Consider the following 24,924-nt stretch of genomic DNA (forward strand, 5'->3'; position numbering starts at 1 on the left):
GAAACCTACAAGTCGTTGCTTTAAAAAAAATCTTGATATAAACGGAAAGTGCGTTTTTAATAAATTTCGACAAACACAATTTACAGTTAATTGGGCGAAAATATATGTGAGGCTATATCTAAAACTAAATCGGTTTAAAATAAACTGACACACTTTATATTAGACTCAATTTAGAGCGGATTTTTTTTAAAGAAAAATTAAAGAATTTTTTTAGGGTCTGAGTTTTTTTTTTGTACAAAGATACAGTTTAGCCCCAGAGGATTTTTATACCCTTCACCACACTGTGGTACAGGGTATTATGTCTTTATGCATATGTTTGTAACAGGCGAAAGGAATCGAGATAGACCCATGGTTCCTTTTGAGAATATGCATAGAATCACTTTCTGAGCCCATTTAAGCATATCCGTCCGTCCATGTATTTTTGTGAACAAAGTACAGGTCGCATTTATGATCCGATTTGAATGGAATTTGGCACAGCTTACTTATTTGGCCCATGGACGAACCGTATTTAAATTGGAAAATTGGTTCAGATTTTGATATACCTCCCATATATCGTCCGATTTTAGGTTAATGGTGCACCAAACGTCCAATATTGGTCCGATTGAGATAAAATTTTGCACAGAGTACTGAATTAGGTCCAGATTGATATATGCGAAGTTTTGTTGGAATCGGTTCAGATTTAGATAAAACTCCCATATATAGTTTCGTCCGATTTTATGTAAATGGAATTCCAAAGAGTCAAATTAAGCCGATTTGCACAAACATTTGCATATCCAAATTTATGCGTGCGAAGTTTTGTTGAAACCGGTTCAGATTTAGATATAGCTCCCATATACGGTTGCTCAAATACGTCCATTTATATATAGATCTTATACAAATTTTGCTCGATGATTGACATTATATTTTTCATAAATTTCAGAATGGTACAGAAAAATATTCAGAAAATTGTAAAACCACCCTTCGTTTGCTTGTTGTTGTATTAACATTTGCTTTATTATTTTTTGACTTAGTATTGGCGTTTTTTTATTTTTGCTAAATAGACCGTAGACGGATTGCCTGGAAAATGCATACAAATTCTAGAGTCTGTATTGGTTTTTTTTCTAATTATATTTTACTAATAGCTGCTAATATTCAAACATTTTTAAATATGGTCATAAATTTATATAAAAATATTGACGGTACGCCATAGCTTAGGAAAATATTAGCAGAATATTTTAATGATTTGTAAACGTAATAAATAGTATCACTACTCGATTAAAAGAATGCTAGTTGACTGTATATACAAGGTGAATATAGAACAAGGAGTATTGTCCATTAGCGAGCTACAATCGGAAATGGCCGTAATTATTTTTATTGAAAACTTGTATTTTCCTATATAGAAGCAGTAAAAAATATTTAAATTTATTCCCCAAAGGTGTTTTGTTTGAGGATGACACATCACTAATGCATTTCCTCCTATAAAAGGTAATTCTCCCTTTACAAAGACGTTTAGATTGATGACGGAATTCTGTTTAGGTTGACAAATATTGCATTTTTTGCAACAGCAATATTTCAAATAAATAACTCCAATTAAATTATATGAACAAGTTAACCGAATTCCACTGAACTGATGAGAATTTCATAAAGAACCACAAAAACAACAACAACAAATCCAGGAAGAACACTATCTGTTCCATGGATTCACAGAAAGGCCCCTTATTTGTTAAACAAACAAAAAACACAAAAGCCAATAACGCAATTACGCTTCTTACTCAACAAAGAACAATTACAAAATAAACAAAAAATAGCCATTTATAAATGAAATATTATTGAAATATGAATGATTACGATTACCATGATGATGATCTGATGGAATTCTACCTCCCCTTGACAATGTGAAAACAATGCCAAAGCATGTGGCTGGAAGATACCCGGTGTACGTGTTCGAAAGAATAGACACGTCAAATCAATATAACCACAACGGAGAAATTCTACAATAAAACATGCTCACTTGACTCACCCTTTTTCATTTCCAGCGTTATGGTACACAATTTATTGGCTGGCGGCACGCTTGCGTATCTTCTTTGTTGATCCATCTCATGAACTTTTACTTTCCGTATTAAATTGTTGTTGTTGCCGTTGTTTTCATTTTCTGTGGCTTTCTTACTTTGTTGTTCTACATGGAATTCATTTGTTGCATTGTCCGCCACTGAGGTTATATCTATGTTTAACTTATTTGATCTAATATCTAAAATGTCTTGTTTAAATGTTCATTGACTTTAATGGCTGTGAACTTCCTAAAGCACTAAAAAATATATTTAAAAAAAAGACGAAAAAAAAAATATTTTAAAATAAATCGCATACAACAGTGAAGGGGAAAAGTTTTCGTCTTAAAACTAAAAATAGATATATATTTTTAAATATAAAGATACCAAATATGTTTTCCAGTATCTTTAATATACATATAATTTTATACACCAAGAAATACATACATGTTTTTACTAAATATAATTTTTGATATGTGTATGTAACCCACTTACATATATTCTCTTATGGATTTGAAGTTATACACTTATTTTCAATTCCTTTCGTTCAATATTCTTCTGATTTTTTAGAATAGGTGGCATTTTAGATGTAAAAATATTTTGTATATATAATATAAAATTTAATATAAAATTAAATTATTTCATAGATATATCAATTTATTTTTTTTTTTAATATTCGAGAACCTCATTGGGTACCCTTCCTCTTAGTCTTTGGATGACATATTTTCATAGAAATTAATATACAAATTCTACCTTCCAAAATATACATCATATTTGAAAATCATCAACTACTTCTACACATCACTGCTAACATACAGAATCCGCATCACAAGAGAAAAATGTCAAGACGACAATTGTGGCACAAACACGTTTCAATTGACTTTTATGTGATTAACTAAAACCGACGTAAAACAGATTAAACCAAAAACAAACCAAAAAAAAAAGAGGAACAAATTTCAACGACTGTTTCCCTATGAAAATTAAACGAAACACAGCTCAAAGCGGCAGTGTGTGTGTCTATGAGAGTCCAGAAGCTAAGCCTATCGTAAATTCTAATTTCCACACAAAAACAGATGCCTGTCGGACGGACGGACGGACAGACAGAAATGGCGGGCAAGTGTGATGTACCGAATGTGTTTTTATTACTCTGTGCACTGGCAGTGAGTTATATGTGGATTAGGGTGTACCGTTGCTAATATAAAAATAATACAGAGATTTCTCATCCATCATGTGTGCATTAAATATTTTTTTGAAGGAATTTTTTTCTAAATGTCAAATATTTATTTTAAAGTCAAGTGATTCTACATCTCTGGAGTTTTCCCAAATTTGAAGACAAATGTTTTGGATTACGGACAAGCCAGGTTATTGTATTTCGCCATAAAAGAAAATTATATTCAAGAAAACAAATTGTGTTAAAAAAGGTATTAAAATCCTAACTTTAATGTGATAGACAACGGAAATATATTTAAAAAGTTCCAAGGTTTAGCAAAACCGTTTTAAACCTTTTTACAATATATCCATAACGATTAATACATTCTTCTGAACATCCTAATAAACAAAAAATCACTCTCATATTTCTACGTACAATATGATCATAAAATAAACGATTCACTTTTAAAGTCATACTTAATTAGATTTAATATTAAATGTTGTTGTTGTAAGTATGATACAAAAATGTATATCTGATGAACTTTTTCGGGAACGTCAGTGGTCTACACTGTGTACTTCCTACCATGTGTAAACGACCGCCAATAAAAAATCTTAACTTTGACTTTGAGATTTTTATTATTTGTTCTTTTAATTCCCGGGCGTTCTATAGATACAAAAAATATGTATGTGTGTGTTGTGAGAATTTTGTTGACTCGGAAATTAAAACGAATTTTCCTTAATTCCGGCTTTGTCACAGACATATTCACATATATAATAGAAATACACATGTATTGACATGCTACACAAGCTGCAGAAAATCTCTTGTCCCCTAATTTGTAACGGCTAAAGCTATCACATTGATCATCATTATTTTCTAGAGGCATGAAACATAATTTGTATGCAGAAAAACTTATTATTAATAAATACAAAATATATAATTTAAATATTACGTTTTTTTAAGCAAACCTCTCTAAAAGAAATACCACAAATTTACTGCGAAATATCCCCAAGTATAGTTGTTTTTGTTGCTGAATATTGCTTCCTTGTCTTGGAATTGCAACATCAATCGCTCAAATAATTTTGCAACATAAAAACTTTATCGTTTCCACAAGGCGAGTCTAAGAGAGAGTGTGTGTCAACAAATGATTGCAGAGAGACCACCACCACTATGCAGGTGAGAGTCTTATGTTGATTGCTTGTTTCGTTTTTTTGGATTGCTTGGCGGTAACAACCAAACATAACCGGAAAATTTTAGTTATTTCGGGCTACTATAAACATATTGTAGTATTCAGTTTTGTTATTTACAATACAACAAACAAGATGTTAATATTACGTTTTTTTTTTTTGTTAACTGGAAACAATCATATGCAACAATAGCGGGTCAAGTACAATTTTTGCAAATATGTTGTCACAGTTTTTAAAATTTTCGTAACATATAAATTCTTTATGAGGGTCATCTGAAAATCATGGCATTAAAGCAGGGCACAATTATCCACTGATTTGAAACTAATTTCATTTCCAAATCTTGGGTGACTTAAAACCATACAATTAATATGATATTTGAATTGTTTGCCAATAACGTATATTTGAATATACATATATTCAAAACTACAATTTTTATTGCGTGTGAGAAATAAGAAAATAAGATTGATTTCCTTCGAGTCAGCCGTCAAACTTCTTACAATGTCCGAACAGAAATGTCTAGTTTATATTGTAGTTTCAAAAACAAATTCAGTTTCAACATTTAAAATTCCTTCAATTTGAAGTTGTTTTAGCATAACTACATTGATCATTGATTATTTAACAACCAAAAAATAAATATTAACAAAATAAGAATTAGTTTTTATATATGAACCAGTGTACCGAATCACCCTACCGAATCACCCTAATATTTGATTATTGAGGCACAGGGGATCCACTCGAATTGCTTTATAGAAGAATAATATTCATAATATTATTCCTTAGCTTCCAAGACCAAGTTAACTCAGGGATGATGGACACACACATATTAAGTAAATCAAATGGTGTTTGCTCCAAAATTACACTTGTTTGGTAAAGTTCTAAAAACACGGCCCTTTGTCTCTAGAGACTACACATGTAATAGGTGCATCGTTCTAATATGCTCGGATGTACCCGAGGAATATTTCAATAGTCCACTAGGTCTGCTACATTTTCATCAAGCATTGGTTCACGACGCAATACGGCCTAAGCCTTGCTTCGCCAATGGCTGCCACAACCGCCATACATAAGAAGAGTAATGATGCAAATAATTTGCAATTTAAATTTGTATATTTATTTATAATAAATGTTAAATCATTTAATTTGTATATTTATTGTACTCACATATGTATGTAGCTCCATATCACTCAATACTCCCCATCCCAATTCCCCAATCCACCATTTCATAGAGATGTTCACATTTCCTATTCACTCATCCAATTCACGTGTTGGCAAACGAATGATTTGTCCACAAAATTTATAGATTTCATCATCCAATTGACAATGTCCTCATCAATTGTCCTTCAGTTGGCCCCAATTAGCTTTCCTTCCATTTGGGTTGACGCGTAACGCTTTTTGGCGCGTTAATGTTTGACATTTTAATTACAGTGCTGCCATATTCAGAAATTATTTTTGTTGTGCCGAAAGAACGGTGAACATGGTGGCAACATTATCGAATGTTTTATGTCAGCTGTTTTGCCAATAGTGTTGGGATTTTATAGTTCAAATGAATGAACACTTTATTTAATATTATCGATATGGAGCCCTATCTCTTCTAACGCCGACGATTTAAACGCGCCGACATTGTAATCAGAAAGGACGGGACTTTAGAAGTTTTTTTCATTCGAAAGGACGCCAAAATTGAAATTTCATTAACTTTAGTTACAAAAGATTGACGTCTCGATTCAATTGTTTTTAATTGTAAGTTCAAAGTAAATTAATTGTTTTATAAAGCCTTAATACCAGCCAGCAAACAAAGTTCTTACAGCTAGCCAATCCTAGGAGTTACAGGAGTATAGAAAGTAATTTTACGTATGTTCGATCGAATCTTTTATTCTAGAAAATGTCTTACCAGCGAAGATGTTGCATCAAAACATGCGAAAACTCTAAGATGAAGCATTGTCCTATGGAAATTAGTGTCCATCGTGTTAAAGATGAATGGAATGAAATGTTATATTATATAGAATAGAGACTAAAAAGACGCATAAACATTTTTGCACAAATTTTAAGCCGTATATGTTTAATAAGGGGGCAGATGTACGACTGTTAACAACAGTTGCGAATTCATGTCGATTATTATATTCGATTCCACCAATACGTCGTACGACACCTATTAAACCTCCTATTGGATGTATAGTACGAATATTACCCGCTGAACTCTATGCGGTACCTATTACGACTACCGGCTGGCTCTATTGCGCTTATTGAACACACGTCATTGCCGGAATTTAATGGAATATGTAAGTTTTGTTCCTTTTGATATTTTTTAATTGTGGTTTTCCTTTTTTAATTTGTAACTCATATTATATCAATTTAAAATAAATTGAAAACAATAAATAAATTCGATGAATTTGATGTTTCCATGTGTTTGTCGATTGTCATATTTTGAGCTGACTTTTATTAAGGGGACCCCCCCCCCCCCATTCTCGGGGTTAAAATTGTTGTTGATATAATTCGAATCTACACTAATTAAACAATGTCCCTACAAAATTTCAAGTGAAAATCTCAAGAACTCTTGAAGATATATGATTTATTGTGTCAACATCAAGTGACGACTGAAGGGCTTCTTAAACTTTAAACGAGTTTTTCTCTAAACATTTTTTTGCGAATGGCGGGCACGATAACTCAAAAACTAATAATCCAATCGGTTCCAAATTTTGCAAGGCTTCTCTGGGAGTGTATAGCTCTCGTACGAACTAGGATAAAGCCAATCGGTGAAGATCTTCCTTATTTTTTAACTTGGTTTTTGGTAAAAAATCGGCGATTTTCCAAAAATATTTTTTCAAAGGTCCACCATTTTGTTAATTTTAGAGCGAAGTCTATAATCCTAGTTCATACGAGAGCCAGACATGTACTCTTTCTAACACCGTTGGAATTTTCGGATTCTGATGTTCCAGTGAGGAGTTATCATGCCCGCCATCAAAAATAAGGACTTTTCTTTAATTACAAAAAACAACAACAAAACAATAACAAATTTTTTTTGTAAATTATTTTTCTTCTCTTTTAAATCTTCAATTATATATGTGCAAAGTTACAAACCTCCACAAGCATTAGTATTGATTTACCAGCCCATTTAAAATCTTGAAAAATTACAATCGAGAATGGGGGGTTCCCTTAAGTCCAGATCTGATTGCGTCATATTAAACTTACTAAATCTATTGACCGTACCTTATTTTGACTTGAACGTGGGTTTAAACAAAACTGAGATTAACGGTTCAGTTTTTTTTTTTTTTGTTATCGGTACCATCGGAGTGATTTGCCTATGAACAAATCAGATGGTGCTGGTGGCACCATCGCAATTGTTATCGGCACGGCGCCGAAATCATCTGTTCTCTGTTTAATGCAAAGCTGATTTAATAGGGCAGCCGCATCAGCAAAGCTGTCCGTACAAATAACTGTCAAAAATTTTGTTTTAATATAAAATTAAAAAATTAAGAAACAAAATAGTTAATGAAAATCTCCGCATTTTGAAGAGCTTCTTCGGCAATACATTTATTAAAATTTTCTGAATGAATTTGTGTAAAAAACCTTACGAATCGGTTTGTTTTGGCAAAATATGTTTGACATATCAGTGTACTACAACAATTTTTTGTTGTAATAAATTGGTGATGGGGCTACCTTGGTTTAATGGCTGCCAACCTTTCTGCTTATGTTATGTCTGATTAGAGAGCACGACCAGCACACACAGCCAGCAGCGAGAAGATATAAAACTTCTAATCAAAACGGAAAAAACTGTCAATTCTTCAAATAAATATGAACATTGAAGGTTGCAGGTTCCCAGTAAAGCTTTCGAAGTAGGAGTTTCTAAATAAATAACATATGGGCCATGGATGCATCTGATTTTGTTTTGGGCGGTTTTGCCAGTGTGGGGGCCACCTTCTTTACCAACCCCATCGAAGTAAGTAGTTTTCTTGAGTAATTTGAATGAAAACTATTGTGAAATTCATTTAATTGGTTAATTTGTCATTTTTTTGTTCTTAAAGGTCGTCAAGACACGTATTCAACTTCAAGGTGAATTGGCGGCTCGCGGTACTTATGTGGAACCATACCGGGGTATTGTCCATGCCTTTGCAACGGTGGCCAAAAATGATGGTTTGACCGGACTTCAAAAGGGTCTAGTACCAGCTTTATATTTCCAATTTATTATTAATTCATTTCGGTAAGGATTAAAGGATATTTCGAAGTAGAATTTTATATTGAAATTATTTTTTTTTTTTTTGTATAGTTTAAGCATTTACAATATGGCCTTAAACAAGGGATGGATGCATAAGAAAAATGGTGAAGTATCATTTGGTCTGGGCCTGTGTTGGGGTGCTGCGGGTGGTGCCATTGGTTCCTATTTTTCTAGTCCATTTTTTATGGTAAGTGGAATAAGAAAAAGAATATTGAAATTTTGTCAAAACAACATAACAATTGAGTTTATTATTTTGTTTTGCATAATTATTTTATTTATAAAAAGATAACAGTAAGACTTATTGCTTTTTTTATCAAATTAGCAATGTCATCATAATTATCTATAACTACTGCCATTTGAGGCATACATCACCCCCATATCACATATCATAGAGAGGAATATTTCCGTGTAGTTGTTGTTTTTTTATTTTTATTATTGTGTAATTACCAAATTTGCCTGGAGCGCTTTGTTTACATTTGAACGTCTTTTCTTTTTATTTTGATAAGAATAAGATTAGTTTTTTCTTAACAATATACAATGATAATGCTTAATGACAAGTGTACACAAATTAACTAATAAATGCTGTATTAAAAAGTTATATTGATATTTATAACATTCCTAAAAAATAACAATAACAACATGTATTGAAACGTACCGATTTCAATTGATCAATATTATACAATACAATCGCTATAAATTTATTTTGATGTACGCTTAATAATCGATATAACTATGAAAAGTGAGATCAGATTTAACAGGAAGTAATTGCACTTAGGAAACACTGTCATATTCCTTATTGCCATACAGCCTCCATTATATCATTAATTATTTTACTCACATGCTCGTCATTTTAATTTACATCTTATCAGCATTTTCGCCAGACATGATATTGTCTATTTTGTGTATTTTTTATTGCTTAGTAACCCATGTGCCTAGTTGTAAGAATAGAAACAAGTGAAAACAAACTCTAATACGTATTTACCACTTCGCATTCCCGCATAGGTTAAAACACAACTACAATCACAAGCTGCAAAGCAAATTGCCGTTGGATACCAACATGCCCATACCGGCATGATGGATGCCCTATCACAAATCTATAACAAGCGTGGAATCTATGGCTTGTGGCGCGGCTCCATGGCTGCCATACCACGTGCTGCTATCGGCTCCGGAGCACAAATTGCCACATTTGGCAAAACCAAATACATGCTCAAACAATACGATATTGTCACTCAGCCTACATTGAATTCGTTTTGTGCCGGCCTTATTGCTGGCTCCCTAATGTCGGTGGCCATAACACCGCCAGATGTCATTTCAACTCGCCTCTACAATCAAGGATGGGACGAACGTGGCCGTTACAATGGTTGGCTAGATTGTTGTGTTAAGATATTAAAATCAGAAGGTATTTACGGTTTGTATAAAGGATTTTGGGCCAATTACCTTAGAATAGCACCACACTCAACGCTAGTTTTGTTGTTCTTTGATGAATTGCTTTTGGTGCGTGATAAATATCTACAGGATAAAAGTAATAGGCATTAAACTACTACAAGTCCACTTGTTAATTGTGCAATATTTTGAATTGGAATCCAAAGGATATTTTTTGTTGTGATTTTATTTTTAAACAAAATTATTGATTTTTATATAATTTTGAAGATTTTCTTCTTTTGTTATTTGTTATTGCTTGGCCAGTACAAAGAACAAATTTTTAACATACATAGTTGTTAAGCTTTTTTCGTAGTTTTTTTACGATAACTCAAAAACCAAAAAAAGTGCCTTCCAACCCCGCAGAGAGTCTAATTAGTTTTTAGTTACTTACAAAAACACAAAACAAAAACATCCACTAACAATAAACTAAAACAGAATTGTTGAATAAATAACAAAATTGCAAAGAAATAATGGAGTCTTTCTCTTATTATTTTCCTTGGGCGGGAAACATGATGGCTGCCAGAAAAACAAGGTTCGTATTAAACATCTCATTTGGGATTTTTTTTTTTGTTCTTGTTTCCTTTATTTGTAATTTACACATATTGGTATTAGTAATTTTGTTTCTTTATAAATATACGCAACATTGTACATTGTTTGTTTATTTATCTTACATAGTTTGTATTGTTGTTGTAAAAATGCATAAAAATATTGAATGTTTTGCTTTTGTTGTTTTATTGTTTTAAGTATATATTTTCTGTATATCGTTTACTAATACTAGTCTCATTTCATTTTAATAAGAAAACAATGGCTCTTAAAACACAAGTTAACAATTAATTGAGAGAATATTAGTTTAGTTTAAGTCTTAGGCAACTAGTTTTTTTTTTTTTAATTTGTTAATAATAAAAAATCTAAACTGAGAAGAAGAAAAAAAGGAAAGAAATACTTCGAATAAGCAGTATTTTGTATATATGTATGTCTTTTATAATGTGGGGGAGGGTCTTTCTCTTGCTTGAGCAATTAAATTGACATTGAATTTTAACAACTAGATATATATGTAAAAAAATAAATCGTAAAAAATGTTATCTCATAAATTAAGTGTAAAAAATATGTTAAAATTAAATACTGTTAACTTTTTTTGTTTAAACATAATGGCATTAACATTTACAACTTATACATTTTTTAAGCAGCTAAACAATTAATTTAATGCTAATGGCACTACAAAGAAAATCGTATAAAACATGTTTTGTCTTTTTGATATATGTATGTATATTAAGGAAATGGGGGAGATAATTTGTATATTCGAATGTTGTGTACATAATATTATATTATAATTTTGTTTGTTTGTAAAATTATTGCATTTTACTTATGTGTATATATATTGCTACATAGATCGGTATATTATTATTATTATCAGGCACTTAGAAACATAGTTTCTTGTTACTCATTCATTCAAAAATACATTTTGTTTGTTTTCATTTTATTTTTCACTATACACTAATTATTGATGTTTGATTTGAGCAAACTTTCCGAACCAATTTTCAGCATTCGTCAATGGCAATCTATCATCTTCGTTCGTTTTCGTTATTAATTTCTACATCGAGTATTATGTTTATGGAGATTCTGGTATTTTGGTTGTTTGTTGGTTGGTTCGTTGGCATGTAACAACAAAGTTAACATTTGGTAAAGAATTGAGACCTCGAAACAGGTTGTCGTTTCTGGGCTTTTGTCGTTTCATGTTCGGAATTTCGATTAATGTGTGTTGATGAGGTTGTGGTGGTTGTTGTTGTAGATGACGATGATGATGAAAGAAATGTGGACGGTGGTGATGATTTTGTGTATGGTGAAGACGATGATGATGCGGTGGTATATGTTTCCGTTGATCTAATTTCATTAACTTTACTATTATTATTGTTGTTGTTGCTGTTGGTATGAATATTGTTTGTCTTGGCATTTGAGGATGACAGCGATTGTTTTTTCTGATCGGTCAATTTGGCATTTAAACGATGCACTTTTTCCGGACTTAAAATAGTAAGGCGATTACTGGGTTTTGTTGATTGTGTTGCGATACTACGATTTCTAGATGCTGCTAAAACAACAACACCAATAACATAAAAACGTTAATAATTCATCTTTCATAAAATTTCATTGTCACTTACTTGTGGGTAAATCTGGTGGCTTTGTGGCTGACACACGTTTGGCTTCACTCGATTTGGTCGGCGACAGCGTGCGTCGACTAAAACTTTTTGTCTCCTCATTTCTGGTGGGTGATGCCAGATTCAGCGTTCTACGTAAACTTAACAAATTACTTGACACCTTCAGCCTACCACTACCACCAAGAGTCTTTTTGGTCTGATTCGTTGGTGCGGACTCCTCCAATGGCGACGTTGTCGTCGGTGTTATATCCAACGATGTTATGTAGCTTTTAAATGTTCCCTCTTTGGGTAGTTTTGCTCTTTTCGCCGGACTGGTTTCTTTCTTTTCATTTTTCTGCGGATCGATTAGCGAGATTTTATCTAAATTTTCCAAAGAATCCGAATGGGGTTTATAGAATTCTGTCGGCTTTTGTGGTGTCAATTTGCGACCAAACACCGGTGTTTGATTAACCCTGTATGTGTTCTTCACACCATCGGGACTATCGGCTGATTTCGTTGACTTCAAACGCTGGAACATTTTCAAAGACTCAGGTGGCGATTTGAAAACATCCTCCGATGTGTTTATTTTGAACAGAGATCGCATTGAGTTTTGTGAGTTGTTAAAATTCTTACGGTTAGCTTCCTCTATGGCATCAAATTTAGTTTTACACAGATTCAAACGCGTTCTAAAATCTTCAAGAGCTACTTTGTACGATTTATCGGCAAGATTACGTTTAATATTGTTCAGAGAATCCAGAGATTTCTGTTCCTCATTAGCTGCTATTTGGCTATTTTGGCTTATTAGTACATTCTCATCGTTTTCTTTCTGTTTCTCAATTCCCAAATCTGGAGATTTAAATTCCTCTCCCACTTCTTCTTTTGTCGTAGTGAGAGAGTTTGGATTTTTCGTTTCCTCCTCAGGCTTACTACTCTCCCTTGGAATTGGTGTCTCATCCATACTGACATTGACTTCATGGTAATTGAGACTGGTATCACAACTCGAATCAAAGTCTGAAAGATTATTCAAATCTCTGACATTGTTGATGTGCAAAATGCCACTGCGATTTATGTCCAATATGAAACCTCTGTCCAGGTTGCGTTTATGCTGTGCTGTTTTACTTTTGTGACTATCATTTTGCAGTGTTTCTTTGACAGCTTCCAAAACACGCTCAGTGCTTTGATTTTCAACTGAGCTCAGTGTGTTCTGTGCCTGTAAGAAACGTTGCCTTCTTCTGGCCCGCATACTGTTGTGAATACGTTCTCCAGACGGTGAGAAATCTTTACCCAAATGTGGAGATTTTGGTATGCCATCCGGCAGCAGGAAGTTACTATCCTGTTTGTTATCCTCAAACGCATCACCCAGCGCATCTTCTTTTGGAGTATCTGCAGTGGGGAAAATTGGTTTACCCGGCGTCCCAACTTCATCTAAATTATCACGACTTAAATTGGATTTCGGCGTTAGAATATCCACAGGCGTTGAACAAATACTGCCACCTTGATAGCTATCTATGTCATACAGCAGTTCATGGGGCACAGGCTGATTGGATGATATAAATGTTTTCAAACTATCCAGCCACACTTCCAGTATCTCAAACGAGGGTCTAAAACGGACATTCGTTAGAGGGACTTTTTCATTTAAATACGAACACTGTACCTACCTCTTGTCTGGGTTTAAATCACAGCAGAGAAATGTTATTTTGTAGAAGGCTTCGGGGCATTGATTGCAAAATGTTTCACGAAACACTTTTTGATTTAGGCCAAAGTCAGATGTGCGTGGCAGAAAATCTGGATCCGCTTGGACACGTCCAATGATCTAAAACCAAGAAAACAGACGCAATTGAAATAAATGAAATCCTTTACAATTTCAAACAATTACCTCGCACAACACAATGCCAAACGAGAAGACATCAACCTTCTCGTCGTAGATATGACCTTTCATCATTTCGGGAGCCATCCAATAGGGATTGCCCACCACCGTGTAACGTTGCCTACGCTGTCGACTTTTACTCCTGCCCCATGTACCCGTTTTGCTGGCACTACTGTCCGTTTGTGTCGGCTCTGTGCATTTTGTACTCAGTGAGGTGTTGATAATTCGCGCCAATCCAAAATCGGCCACAATTATGGTTTTGTCTTCTCTAACCAAACAATTCAACGAGTTCAAGTCCCGATGGATTATATTTTTGGAGTGCAGATAACACATTCCACAAGCTATATCTTTGGCAAATGAAATTCGTTCTGTCCACGTGAGAGGCAATCCGGAGTCATGTAACAGTTCCTTCAGCGAACCCCCGGCCACATATTCGGTAACCAAGTGCAATCGTTTGTCCTTGTACAGTACTCCAATGAATTTCAACACATTCTTGTGATTCAAAGACTTAAGAACGGCCACTTCCTTGAGGAAATTCTCCTGGGCAGTTTCATCTACGCGGTAGAGCTCTTTCAACACCATGACCTCCTTGGTATTACGATGTGTAACCTTGAATACCTGGCCAAAGAAGCCTTTGCCCAACATTTCACCGACCACCAGATCAGAGGGACGAAATATACGCGAAGATTGTTGTTCCACACGAAAGGACTTTGTCCTGGATAAATCGTTCATTTCCTGTGATTGGTCAGGATGATGTTCACCCATGAGCTTTGACATGCTTGAACACCTCTCCTTGCCACGAAATGAAATTGACGTCGTACTGTTCGTTTCGCTGTTCGAGGTATTATTTAGCAAATCGCTTGCAGCCATTTGGTTGAGGTTCTTGTATTTTCGCAGTTGTCGTGTTTTGGTTCCACTAATGTAGCCCTCATCTTTTCTCTTGTAGATTCGTTCCTTATCCTGTTTCGTTAGACGTGTAGGCGAGCCACCGTCATTGTGGCTTATTGCTGTGGTGGCTGTGCTTGTGCTGCCGCTACTCTCGTAGGTACGTCCAAACACTTCAACACTCGATGCAGAGGTTGCCAAGGGCAAGGACACTTCGCTGGTGACTTTTTTGATATCCACATTACTGCAGCTGCGACACACCGACAAGGGATCGTGCTCCACCGTCAGCTGCAGGATCTCTGTGCTGCGTATCATTTTGTCGATTTGCTCGATGGAATTGTCACTAACCGGTGTACCGTTCACCTCCAATATACGATCTCCCACATGCAGGTTGGTGAGATTTACATCAATTCTATCGATGCGATAAATGAAATGAATTATTAGTTTTAACAGATCTTGTCATGGACGAGCCCTTGATGGCTGCAGTTATGTGATGACAAATTATTGTTGATTATTACCTATAAGCCCCACAACACTGATCAATAACCGATGTGATTAGGGAGAAAACGTATTTGCCAACACGTCCATAAACTCTACAAATGAGTCTGGTAGGTTTTAGTTTTGTTTGTTTGTTTGCAGAGACCAAAGGAATTAGGGTATGCGTTTCGAAAGAGAAGATGATTGTTGTTGGTGTGAGGAGAAGAAGATTGAAGATTAGTAGTGCCAATTACGAATGAGTTCAGTTTGTTGTTATTAGTTATTAGTAATGCAAACGACTACAACACTTATGGGAGGGAGCCTATATAACAAGTGTATCATGATTGTTTTTGTGTTTTCGTATGGCTAGAAATACCTATATGTGGTTGTCACATATTTATTTATATATATTTTGTTATACTCTGTGTCTGAGTGAGTGCTGCAAAGAAACAAACCGCTTTCCTTCGACCAGCCATAGCGCTGATAACAAAGAAGTAAGTAGTAATACATACCTATATATGTACATATATAAATAAATAATGAAAACAGTGACGACACACATAAAGGTAACAATATAAATGTATAAAATGTATTATTGGTGGTGATATCTAAAGTTAAGGATTAATAATAATGATATTTGCATTGCGAAATGAATGAATGAATCGATCGATAAGGTAAGTTACATATTTTCGATAAAAGAACCAAATGTAGCCAGAGATGTGGTGGTAAACGATATGAAGTTGGTGACTTCATCGTTCTCCACATTCAATGGCTGACATTTTCCTTCTGTGGTTAATTTGAATTTGCAATTTGTTACTATATTTACTCACTCAGAAATGCGAACAGCCGGGCATAATTCCGAAGAACTGCCTGTCAGAAGGCCAGCCTTTCCATCTACTGTCGATGTTGATGCTGAATTGTATACGCGGCCATACCAATTATCCGCATTGCTCAAATGATGATGACGCTGTGCCACATTTATATTATCAACGGATAACCGCAAGCTTGGTGTGACATCTTTTGGTATTTCCACTAACCGAATCGAGTGTAGTGGTTTGACGCTCTCAAAAGCCGGACTTGCGGAATTTGTCAGTTTCTTGTAGCAAGTGTCACAATACAGTTTTGAACGTTCCAGCAAAGCAAATGCTTCGCCATAGCCGATGAACGCTCGACAGTTCGTACAGCAAAAACATTCCGTGTGAAATTTGTGATCGCCAGCCACCATAACAGGGCCGGATATATAATTGCTACAGTGTTGGCATGCCTCACCGAATCGTTGGTAGTAGTCATCTCGACAGAATAGCAAACCTTCCTTTTCGAAATACCAATTGTGTAAGTGATTGTCGCATACCGAACAGCGAAAGCAGTCTGTGTGCCATTCCTGGCCCAAGGCTATGGTGTAGTCCTCATCGTTTGAGGAATATAATTCATTGAGGCAGCCAGCACAGGTTGCAGTCAAACGAGGCAAACTTTGGGAATTGTTGTTAGTACAAGATTTTTGTAAATGTGATTTTATTGTTGGTGTTGTTGCTGCTGCGTTGGAGGACATGTTCAATTTGCCATAGGAACGTCATATAAGTAATCTGTAAATAAAAAACACAGCTCATATTAATATTTCACGTTGGTGACTCGATGTTCAGACAGCCTTATGATTGACTTAATGTGTATTTTATCGCATTCCTGTTTGGCTTGTACCTTGGTCAAGTTAGTGGCGCGTACTCGCAAATTATCATCACCAGCGCAGATGACCCCTAATAACACAGCTAATGTTTTCAGTTGTTTGTCATTGAAAATGAAGCAAGTAAACACAGATTTGTGGCTCCGCTCGCTCGTTGGCTCAAGTGATTCATTCACAAACACACAGTACAACAACAATACACAACACCAATTCAATCAAGAAACCAACCAACAAACCTGTGTGTAAACAACAAAGGTACAAACAACAAATATTTTGCAAGCCACTTTATCACTCCATCCATCCGTTGAATTTCATTTTCTGTGTATTTCATTTCTAATATTTATATCACACGAACATTTGACGTTTTAACTCTTACCTCTTGAAGAAATTTAGAAGAAAAAAACATGAAAATAAAACGGAGTTTGGGATTTTTCGCCTTGAATTAATGGAATCAATATGTCAAACCCACACACACATTTCATAGTTACTACCTTTGGTATAGGTGGTGTGGCTATAGGATATGGCAACACAAATCTTGTAATGTGACATTGATATGGTAACATTATATTGCAGTGTAATAACGGCTGTTTCGGCTGTCGTCGTTTCCATCCCACACCATTCGTAAACAATCCAGCTCCCATTTAGTCTCCATGCCACCTCATTCGTAACTTTCGGTTCTCCACTTTGAATTCTTCTTTATCTTAATAATCTTAATAATATATAATAATTATATACATTTATATAAATCAATTAATCTAGTTCCAATCGTTCATTTCAATGAACTGTGAGTTGAACTTTAGTTTAATGTTATCTTGCATCTCTATTTCGTCTGTCGTTTGTTTTGATTCTGCTTTCGTTTTGAGATCTATTTCGTATAATTTCGCAAAGCCGTCGAAATAGAATTTGTAATACCGCCGTCGATTATAAAAATGCTGTCATTGTAATCAGAAAGAACGGTGCGTACTCCACTCGGTTCCTCTAGGAATAACAGAGGATTCCTTAGGAATATATATATATATATATTATAATATATATTGAAATCCTGTGGTTTGTATAGGAGAATCAGTTGTCATTGGTAAAAGACACAGGCACGACCTGACAACTTGGCTGAGCTGGAGATTTATTTCGATACAAAGGACACAATACAGGATTAAAGGCTAGCAATATGAGCTCTCTATTTCGTAGCCTTAGCGGATCATCCAGCAAACGGGAAATAGCAGTTAAGGAGGCAATATTAGAAGCATTGCAGGAAAATGTAAAAGAAATTGAATACGACGTGCAAGACAAAAGAGAAGGTCAGTATAACAACAAACAAGCAAAACATATATACGACACTACACAAACAAAACAATGGATGCAAATACACGATTTGAATGAACAATGTAATTTAATTCGAAACTTTTCTGCAATTCAATTAGTTATTGTTCTTTACCATTCCAGGGGTGGTTCTTGAACTCTGTGAGAGTTCCAATAATTTGGTAACTACCATTGAGGCTGTTTTTCTTCACGGTCTTAAGGATTCATTTCTATGGCAGACCTTAAATATTATTGCCGAAGTGGAAAGCGAACGTAGACCCGAACCAAGTTTCTATTCACCAATTATGATATTTCTACACAAAGAAGTGATTGAACAGGTAAAATAGAAATACTTTCTGTTCCTTTAAGCGCAGCTCATCTAATCCATTCAATTTTGTGATTATTACAGCTAACTTCCCTTACACAAGTGACCTCAGAAGTTGGTATATGTCGTGCCTGGATACGTTTAAGCCTCAACGATGGCTTACTTTCTTCTTATCTAAATAATATGGGTAAAAACTCTTCATCCCTTAGTCCATATTACAAAAAGTATGCCTTAATAAAAGACGCCTCACGTCTCGAGAGAGCTATTCACCTGATAAATAACGTAGAGAGTTTGGTACAATTTAAGTTGCCATATAATACTAGTCTAATGAACCAATGGCCGGACCATGCTTTACAATTGTCAGGACTATGGACACCCACAATGAAATCATGCCCCATCAGCAGTGGTTTGGATATTGCCGGTTCACTGATTGAGGAAACGAGGGCTATTCCCATGCCACAACCATTGTGCACAAATCAGCTTTTTTCAGAATCTATTTCGAATAGTCCGTTCCAGAGGAGCGCAACCTTTGGGGCCGATGATGTAAATACCCGAATGAATGTCGATTTATTTTTGCAAAAAGTTGAAGAAATGGAAGAAGACGCTGTGGGTGAGGAACCAATCGCAGATCAACAATCACCCTTAACTAGTGAAGCACCCAAAGAAAATATTGAGACATGTGAGGAGGTCAATCCATGCGGTAGCAATTCTCTTAGTAATCTCATGCAGAAATCTTGGTGTTCTGATATGAATTATGGTGACAATAATTCCCAAGATCGCCCATTTCATTTTCAAAGATCCCTCAGTTTGACCAGCTCGGCAAGTTCATTGCGATCTCCGGCAACAGATCGTTGCAGTTATAATGCCTTATTACGCAAACATGAAAGGCAACGAGAAGTGGACTGGACAGAGGTGTGGGAAAAGTTTTTGTTACAAAACACCACCGGCATTGCCGTTTCTCAGTCCACCTTGAATTGTGATGAAGAATGCGAATCAAACAAATCCGACTTTGAGGTTGTATCTGGCGGTTCTATGGAGAAATTTGACATACAGGAACTGCAAGAGATGGTTGAGCAACTGTGTAAATTGGCCAGGGAGCCTGGACTAGATGTTCAAGGATTTTTGTGTAAATCATGTCAACATCCATTGGGAATAGGTTACTCGAATTTTAGGTGAGTTTGCATGGCTTTCTAAAAAAGACTGAATTATATGTAACATAAAATATTTGTAGGGTTTGTGCATTCAGCGGCAACTATTTTTGTGATAATTGTATGGACATTGAACCGGTCATTATACCAGCAAAAATAATATATAACTGGGATTTTCGCAAGTATTCGGTGTCAAAAAAAGCTGCGTCATTTCTGGCCGAATTTCGTACACAGCCATTTATTGATCTAAAGGTGAGAACTGCGTATATTGCCATATATAACTGATTTTTTATATTTTCTTCAATTTAAGCTACTTAATCCAGATATATACAATGCTTCAGAGGCCATGGCCGAATTACAAGCTCTACGCATACGGCTCAACTTCATACGGGCATACTTGTGCACATGTAGTCCCAAGAGCTTTGAAGAATTGCAATGCTTATTTTTCGGCAAGGAATATCTATATGAACACATCCATCAGTATTCTATAGGAGATTTGGCAATGATACAACGAGGTTTGTTGTATCAGAATTTGCAAAAAGCATACAAAGTGGGAGAGGCTCATATTCTAAAATGCCCACTGTGCAGTTTGAAAGGTTTCATATGTGAAATTTGTAAAGGACCCAAAGTTTTGTATCCGTTCCACATAGAAACAACATATCGGGTAAGCAATTTTTGATATTTTAAAATACATATGTAAAATGTTATTTCTATTTTTTGTCTAGTGTTCAACATGTGGATCTGTTTTCCATGCCGATTGTTTAAATGATAACCAGCCATGTCCCAAATGCGAAAGGTATCGTAAACGTGTTGCCTTATTTACGCCATCACCAGATGCTGGGGAGGAGGAAAAGGAGCAATAGTTGGCATTTGTTTTGTTTTATTTTAGTTACCAATTAAATTAATTATAATAACTTATTGCAATAGTGTGTCTGCCTTTAAATGTCGCTAAGTATATACTCATGTATAATGATATAAAATATAAATAAATATATGTTTATTTGTTAAAATGATAATTTAATTTGGTAGTGCATTTGGATTTTTAACGTATTTTCTTATTTGACGCCATACGTCAATGAAACAGTACGCCAATGTGTTTGCCCTAGTTCATAGGCTTATTTAAGTGAACCTTTCAATTGAACAATCTCGTTGGCGAAATCCTCTTCATAGTATAATTTCTTTACATGTAATGTGGATCATAGATGTTAATAAGAGGAACAAGTGTGTACATTAAAAATATTTCAGTGGATTCAATACCTAAAACTTGTATAATATTGTGTGTTTTTCCTGGTACAATAACATATAACGAACGCAGCAACGCTAATCGCCCCAATTGGAATTCAACGCACTAAATCACCTGTTGCGCCGTCATTATTTTACCCACATCTGGCTCCAAAGTCTGTTTCCGACCTTTGATATCATTCGCTCACATACTTGTGGAGAGTGGAGTGAGTTATTTAATTTATTTGCCCTTATTATATTCCAATTTAAATTCATTAAAAACTAATATTCTCTTACAGCTGTGATTTACTTTGTGACAAAAACTAATACTTTGATAGAATCGCAAAATGTTCGCCAACTCAACTCGCAGCTTTTTGCGTACCAGCATCGTAAGTTGCTTTCAAATTTACATATTTAGATGCTTTTAAAAACACCTGGTTTCTTCCTATATTTATAGTTCCATCGCTGCAAAAGCACATTGGTGGTAGCCGAACACAATAATGAGGCTTTGAATCCCATCACATTGAACACCATTGCTGCTGCCAAGAAAATCGGTGGCGATGTTACCGTTTTGGTAGCTGGCACAAAATGTGGCCCCGTAAGTTGACAAACTGTTTGCATAATCATCATATCATTTTTAAGTATTCGCATGCCTTATCATATGCTGTCTTATTTGTTCACAGGCCTCTGAAGCTGTTGCCAAAGTTGAGGGTGTTGCCAAGGTTTTGGTTGCTGAAAATGATGCCTTCAAGGGTTTCACCGCTGAATCACTGACACCCTTGGTTTTGGCTGCCCAAAACCAATTTAAATTCACCCACATCTTGGCTGGCGCCACTGCCTTTGGCAAGAATGTTTTGCCACGCGTTGCTGCTAAATTGGATGTCTCCCCCATCTCTGAAATTATTGATGTCAAGAGTGAAGATACCTTTGTGCGCACCATTTATGCCGGTAACGCTGTGCTCACTTTGCGTTCCAAAGACCCCGTGAAGGTCATCACTGTACGTGGCACCAATTTCGCCCCCGCTGCTGCTACTGGCGGTAGTGGTGCCGTTGAACCTGCACCTGCTGGCGACTACGCTCAAAGCCTTACCGAATTCGTTAGCCAAGAATTGACCAAGTCTGATCGTCCAGAATTGACCAGTGCTAAGGTTATCATTTCCGGAGGTCGTGGTTTGAAATCAGGTGATAACTTCAAATTGTTGTACGATCTTGCTGACAAATTCGGCGCTGCTGTTGGTGCTTCTCGTGCCGCTGTCGATGCTGGTTATGTGCCCAATGACTTGCAAATCGGTCAAACTGGTAAAATTGTTGCCCCCGATCTATACGTTGCCGTTGGCATCTCCGGCGCCATTCAACATTTGGCTGGCATGAAGGATTCCAAAACCATTGTTGCCATCAACAAGGACCCCGAGGCTCCCATTTTCCAAGTTGCCGATATTGGTTTGGTAGCTGATTTGTTCAAGGCTGTTCCAGAATTGACTGGCAAATTGTAAGAAAAGAATTTCCATCCCGATCAAAAACAAGTTAAACTTGTGTGTCGATCAAACCGAAATCATATTTCGAGCAAATGTGATTGGATTTATAAGTGCATTTAATTATGTTATAAATAATTATAAGTGAAAAAAGAAAACAACAATAACATCGATATAGACAATTATTATGATAAAACAAAAGTTAAATAAAAAAATTATATTTTTTCAATAAATTCGAAAGATTTTTATAAAACATGAAGAGATGTACTTGGTCGACCAAATGTGTTTGTGTGCTTGCTTGTCTTTTATTTTTGGATGTGTGTGGTTGAAATTCTTATCAATAACAATTGTTGATGTTACGCAAGCGGAAAGTTTAACAATCGTTTTTATTTTTTATTACTTTGATTTGTCAAAGTTAAAATGATTGACTTTGTAGTTGTTGTGGAAGATGTGTTTGGTCCAGTTAATGCTTTAGTCCTTGCGGCTAAAGTACACAGTTGTGTATCAAGTTGTGGGGGAGGCGGATTGTCATTGTTGTTTTCATTAAATGTTTAAAACGTGCAAAATATCATAAAATATAATTTTAATAAAAAATTGTGGAAAAAATCAGTTTTCCTACACCGCTTTCTTATTCGTATACTGTTGTTGTTGATTTTATCAGAATAGCTTGATGTTGGCACACCATATGAATATACATTTTAAAATTATGATTTTCAATCCAAATGCCTAAAAGTATGCTTGGCATTTTTTGGTGTTTTTGATTTTTTTCCATAAGTTTCTATACAAACTATTATGTATGTTGGTATATATGTATATACCTTTCAGTTAGTGACACGACTGCTGATAAGCCAAACTATCTTTTGGAGAAAAAATACCACCAAAACAATGAATATTTTAACGATTGTGTTTGTTGTTATTGTAGATATGTTTGCTGTTACCAAAACATTATGAGTAGTTGATTCTTGATTGGATTATATGTTATAAAAAAAAATTGAGTATAATAACAAAAACAACTTTGAAATTGACTATAGAATGATTTTGTTCTATTTATCAATACAAACCACTTGTAAATTAAAAATCTGTTATGATTTGATATCAATTCAAAAATCAATGCGAATCCTTTAAATTTGGGGGTATGCCTTGACCATAAACACTACTAAATACTTAGAAACACGGAAATGTTGACCATTATCAATTCTATTTTATTTAAAATATCATTAATATGTATTTGATTTTCAACAAACATATCCCATTGGCGGCAACATGTTTGACAGACAACGTTAATGGAATTTTTTCCAAATTTATTTCAAAGTCTCAAGAAGAATTTTAATCAGAGCTCGTAGACTATAACATTGTATTATTTTATGGGACTTATTCCGGATTGCAGTTATTTTATTACTAGCCAAAATAAATGTTTGAATCAACATAACCTTTGCACACACGCTAATCATTTCGCTTATCATGAAGTTCCATACTATGTATTTATCAATTACTTTAGCATAGATGCGTTTTCGACATCAAAATTAGTCAGTATAGCGACGCTTCTTCGGTTAACTAGCATAAAAAAGAATACACGGAAATATAGACATCATGGGTAATTGATATTAAATAGAATTTTTTTCTGATATATTTTGTGCAAGTAATGGATAATTTACAATGTTGTAATAGTGTAAGAGTATGGACCCATTAAATAAATGAAATACATACATATATATTTTTGGATATTTGATCTTTAAATTGTCTTTCTTATTGTGCTTAAAATGTGAATGAAAAATTAAATTTTGACAAAGTGTGATATTCTATAGTTTACCAGTTTAATCCCGAATATTCAAGTGTATTCTAGTGAAATTCTACCAAACCACAGATTATTGAATATGGGCTATAAAAGTCGTAGTCGGGTCAAATAACTGAAGAGAAAAGAGTCTAAGAAAATAGATGATGACAAAACGGAAGCATTTGTTGCATCATAAATCAAATTTAAGACATGTGTTATATAAATAAATGTAATACAACAATGTCGAGATTTTATATAATTTAAAGATGTGTTATATAAAAATGTAGTACAACAATGATAATTTAAAGATAAATACGTTTAAACAAAACATTTTTTTTTTAAATTTTTCGTTCTTTCAATAAGTTGTAAATTTTTTTTAAACAAAATAGATTGTTTGATAAACATTTTTCAAGTATACTTTCCAATGGATGAATTTTGCAAAGATATCAAACGAATCTAACTATGTTTTAGTAAAAAAAATTCCCATGTCAAAAGTTGTAAACTCACAGTAAAGAAAAAGTCAAATCTGTTTTCCAAATGAAAAAGGTGGTTTATATTGGGGATTCCTAGAAACATAGAACTCAAATTATCAAATTACAGCCAGCCAATTCCAGGAATCCTAAAAATATCAAAATTTAATAATTAATATTTTTTTATGGAAA

General features: G+C 34.7%; 4 protein-coding genes across 4 annotated transcripts; 3 read left to right on the forward strand and 1 right to left on the reverse strand.

The window, feature by feature from the left end:
• Nucleotides 1-8,205: 8,205 nt before the first annotated feature.
• Nucleotides 8,206-10,101, forward strand: LOC133326334 (solute carrier family 25 member 35-like). The gene is made up of 4 exons (XM_061535004.1): nucleotides 8,206-8,289; nucleotides 8,375-8,550; nucleotides 8,617-8,752; nucleotides 9,568-10,101. Exons 1-4 carry the CDS (start codon nucleotides 8,218-8,220, stop codon nucleotides 10,099-10,101), a joined length of 918 nt encoding a protein of 305 aa, XP_061390988.1. The 5' UTR covers nucleotides 8,206-8,217.
• Nucleotides 10,102-11,657: 1,556 nt separating this feature from the next.
• LOC133326335 (LIM domain kinase 1) lies at nucleotides 11,658-16,936 on the reverse strand. The gene is made up of 6 exons (XM_061535005.1): nucleotides 16,179-16,936; nucleotides 15,390-15,476; nucleotides 13,996-15,283; nucleotides 13,778-13,932; nucleotides 12,144-13,720; nucleotides 11,658-12,073 (listed from the first exon to the last, which is right to left on the reverse strand). The coding sequence occupies exons 1-6, from the start codon at nucleotides 16,895-16,897 to the stop codon at nucleotides 11,658-11,660; spliced, it is 4,242 nt and encodes a 1,413-aa protein (XP_061390989.1). The 5' UTR covers nucleotides 16,898-16,936.
• A 1,255-nt stretch (nucleotides 16,937-18,191) lies between these two features.
• On the forward strand, nucleotides 18,192-20,658 carry LOC133326336 (uncharacterized). Its single transcript, XM_061535006.1, has 6 exons — nucleotides 18,192-18,321; nucleotides 18,467-18,660; nucleotides 18,732-19,819; nucleotides 19,879-20,047; nucleotides 20,106-20,459; nucleotides 20,521-20,658. Exons 1-6 carry the CDS (start codon nucleotides 18,192-18,194, stop codon nucleotides 20,656-20,658), a joined length of 2,073 nt encoding a protein of 690 aa, XP_061390990.1.
• Nucleotides 20,659-21,342: 684 nt separating this feature from the next.
• On the forward strand, nucleotides 21,343-22,518 carry LOC133326338 (electron transfer flavoprotein subunit alpha, mitochondrial). The gene is made up of 3 exons (XM_061535008.1): nucleotides 21,343-21,405; nucleotides 21,474-21,614; nucleotides 21,700-22,518. Exons 1-3 carry the CDS (start codon nucleotides 21,364-21,366, stop codon nucleotides 22,507-22,509), a joined length of 993 nt encoding a protein of 330 aa, XP_061390992.1. The 5' UTR covers nucleotides 21,343-21,363; the 3' UTR covers nucleotides 22,510-22,518.
• The last annotated feature ends 2,406 nt before the right edge of the window (nucleotides 22,519-24,924 follow it).

The sequence above is a fragment of the Musca vetustissima genome, unplaced genomic scaffold, assembly GCF_032173495.1.
Source record: "Musca vetustissima isolate MV318-11 ecotype Yass unplaced genomic scaffold, APGP_CSIRO_Mvet_v1 utg7192, whole genome shotgun sequence".
Classification (NCBI taxonomy): Eukaryota; Metazoa; Arthropoda; class Insecta; order Diptera; family Muscidae; genus Musca; species Musca vetustissima.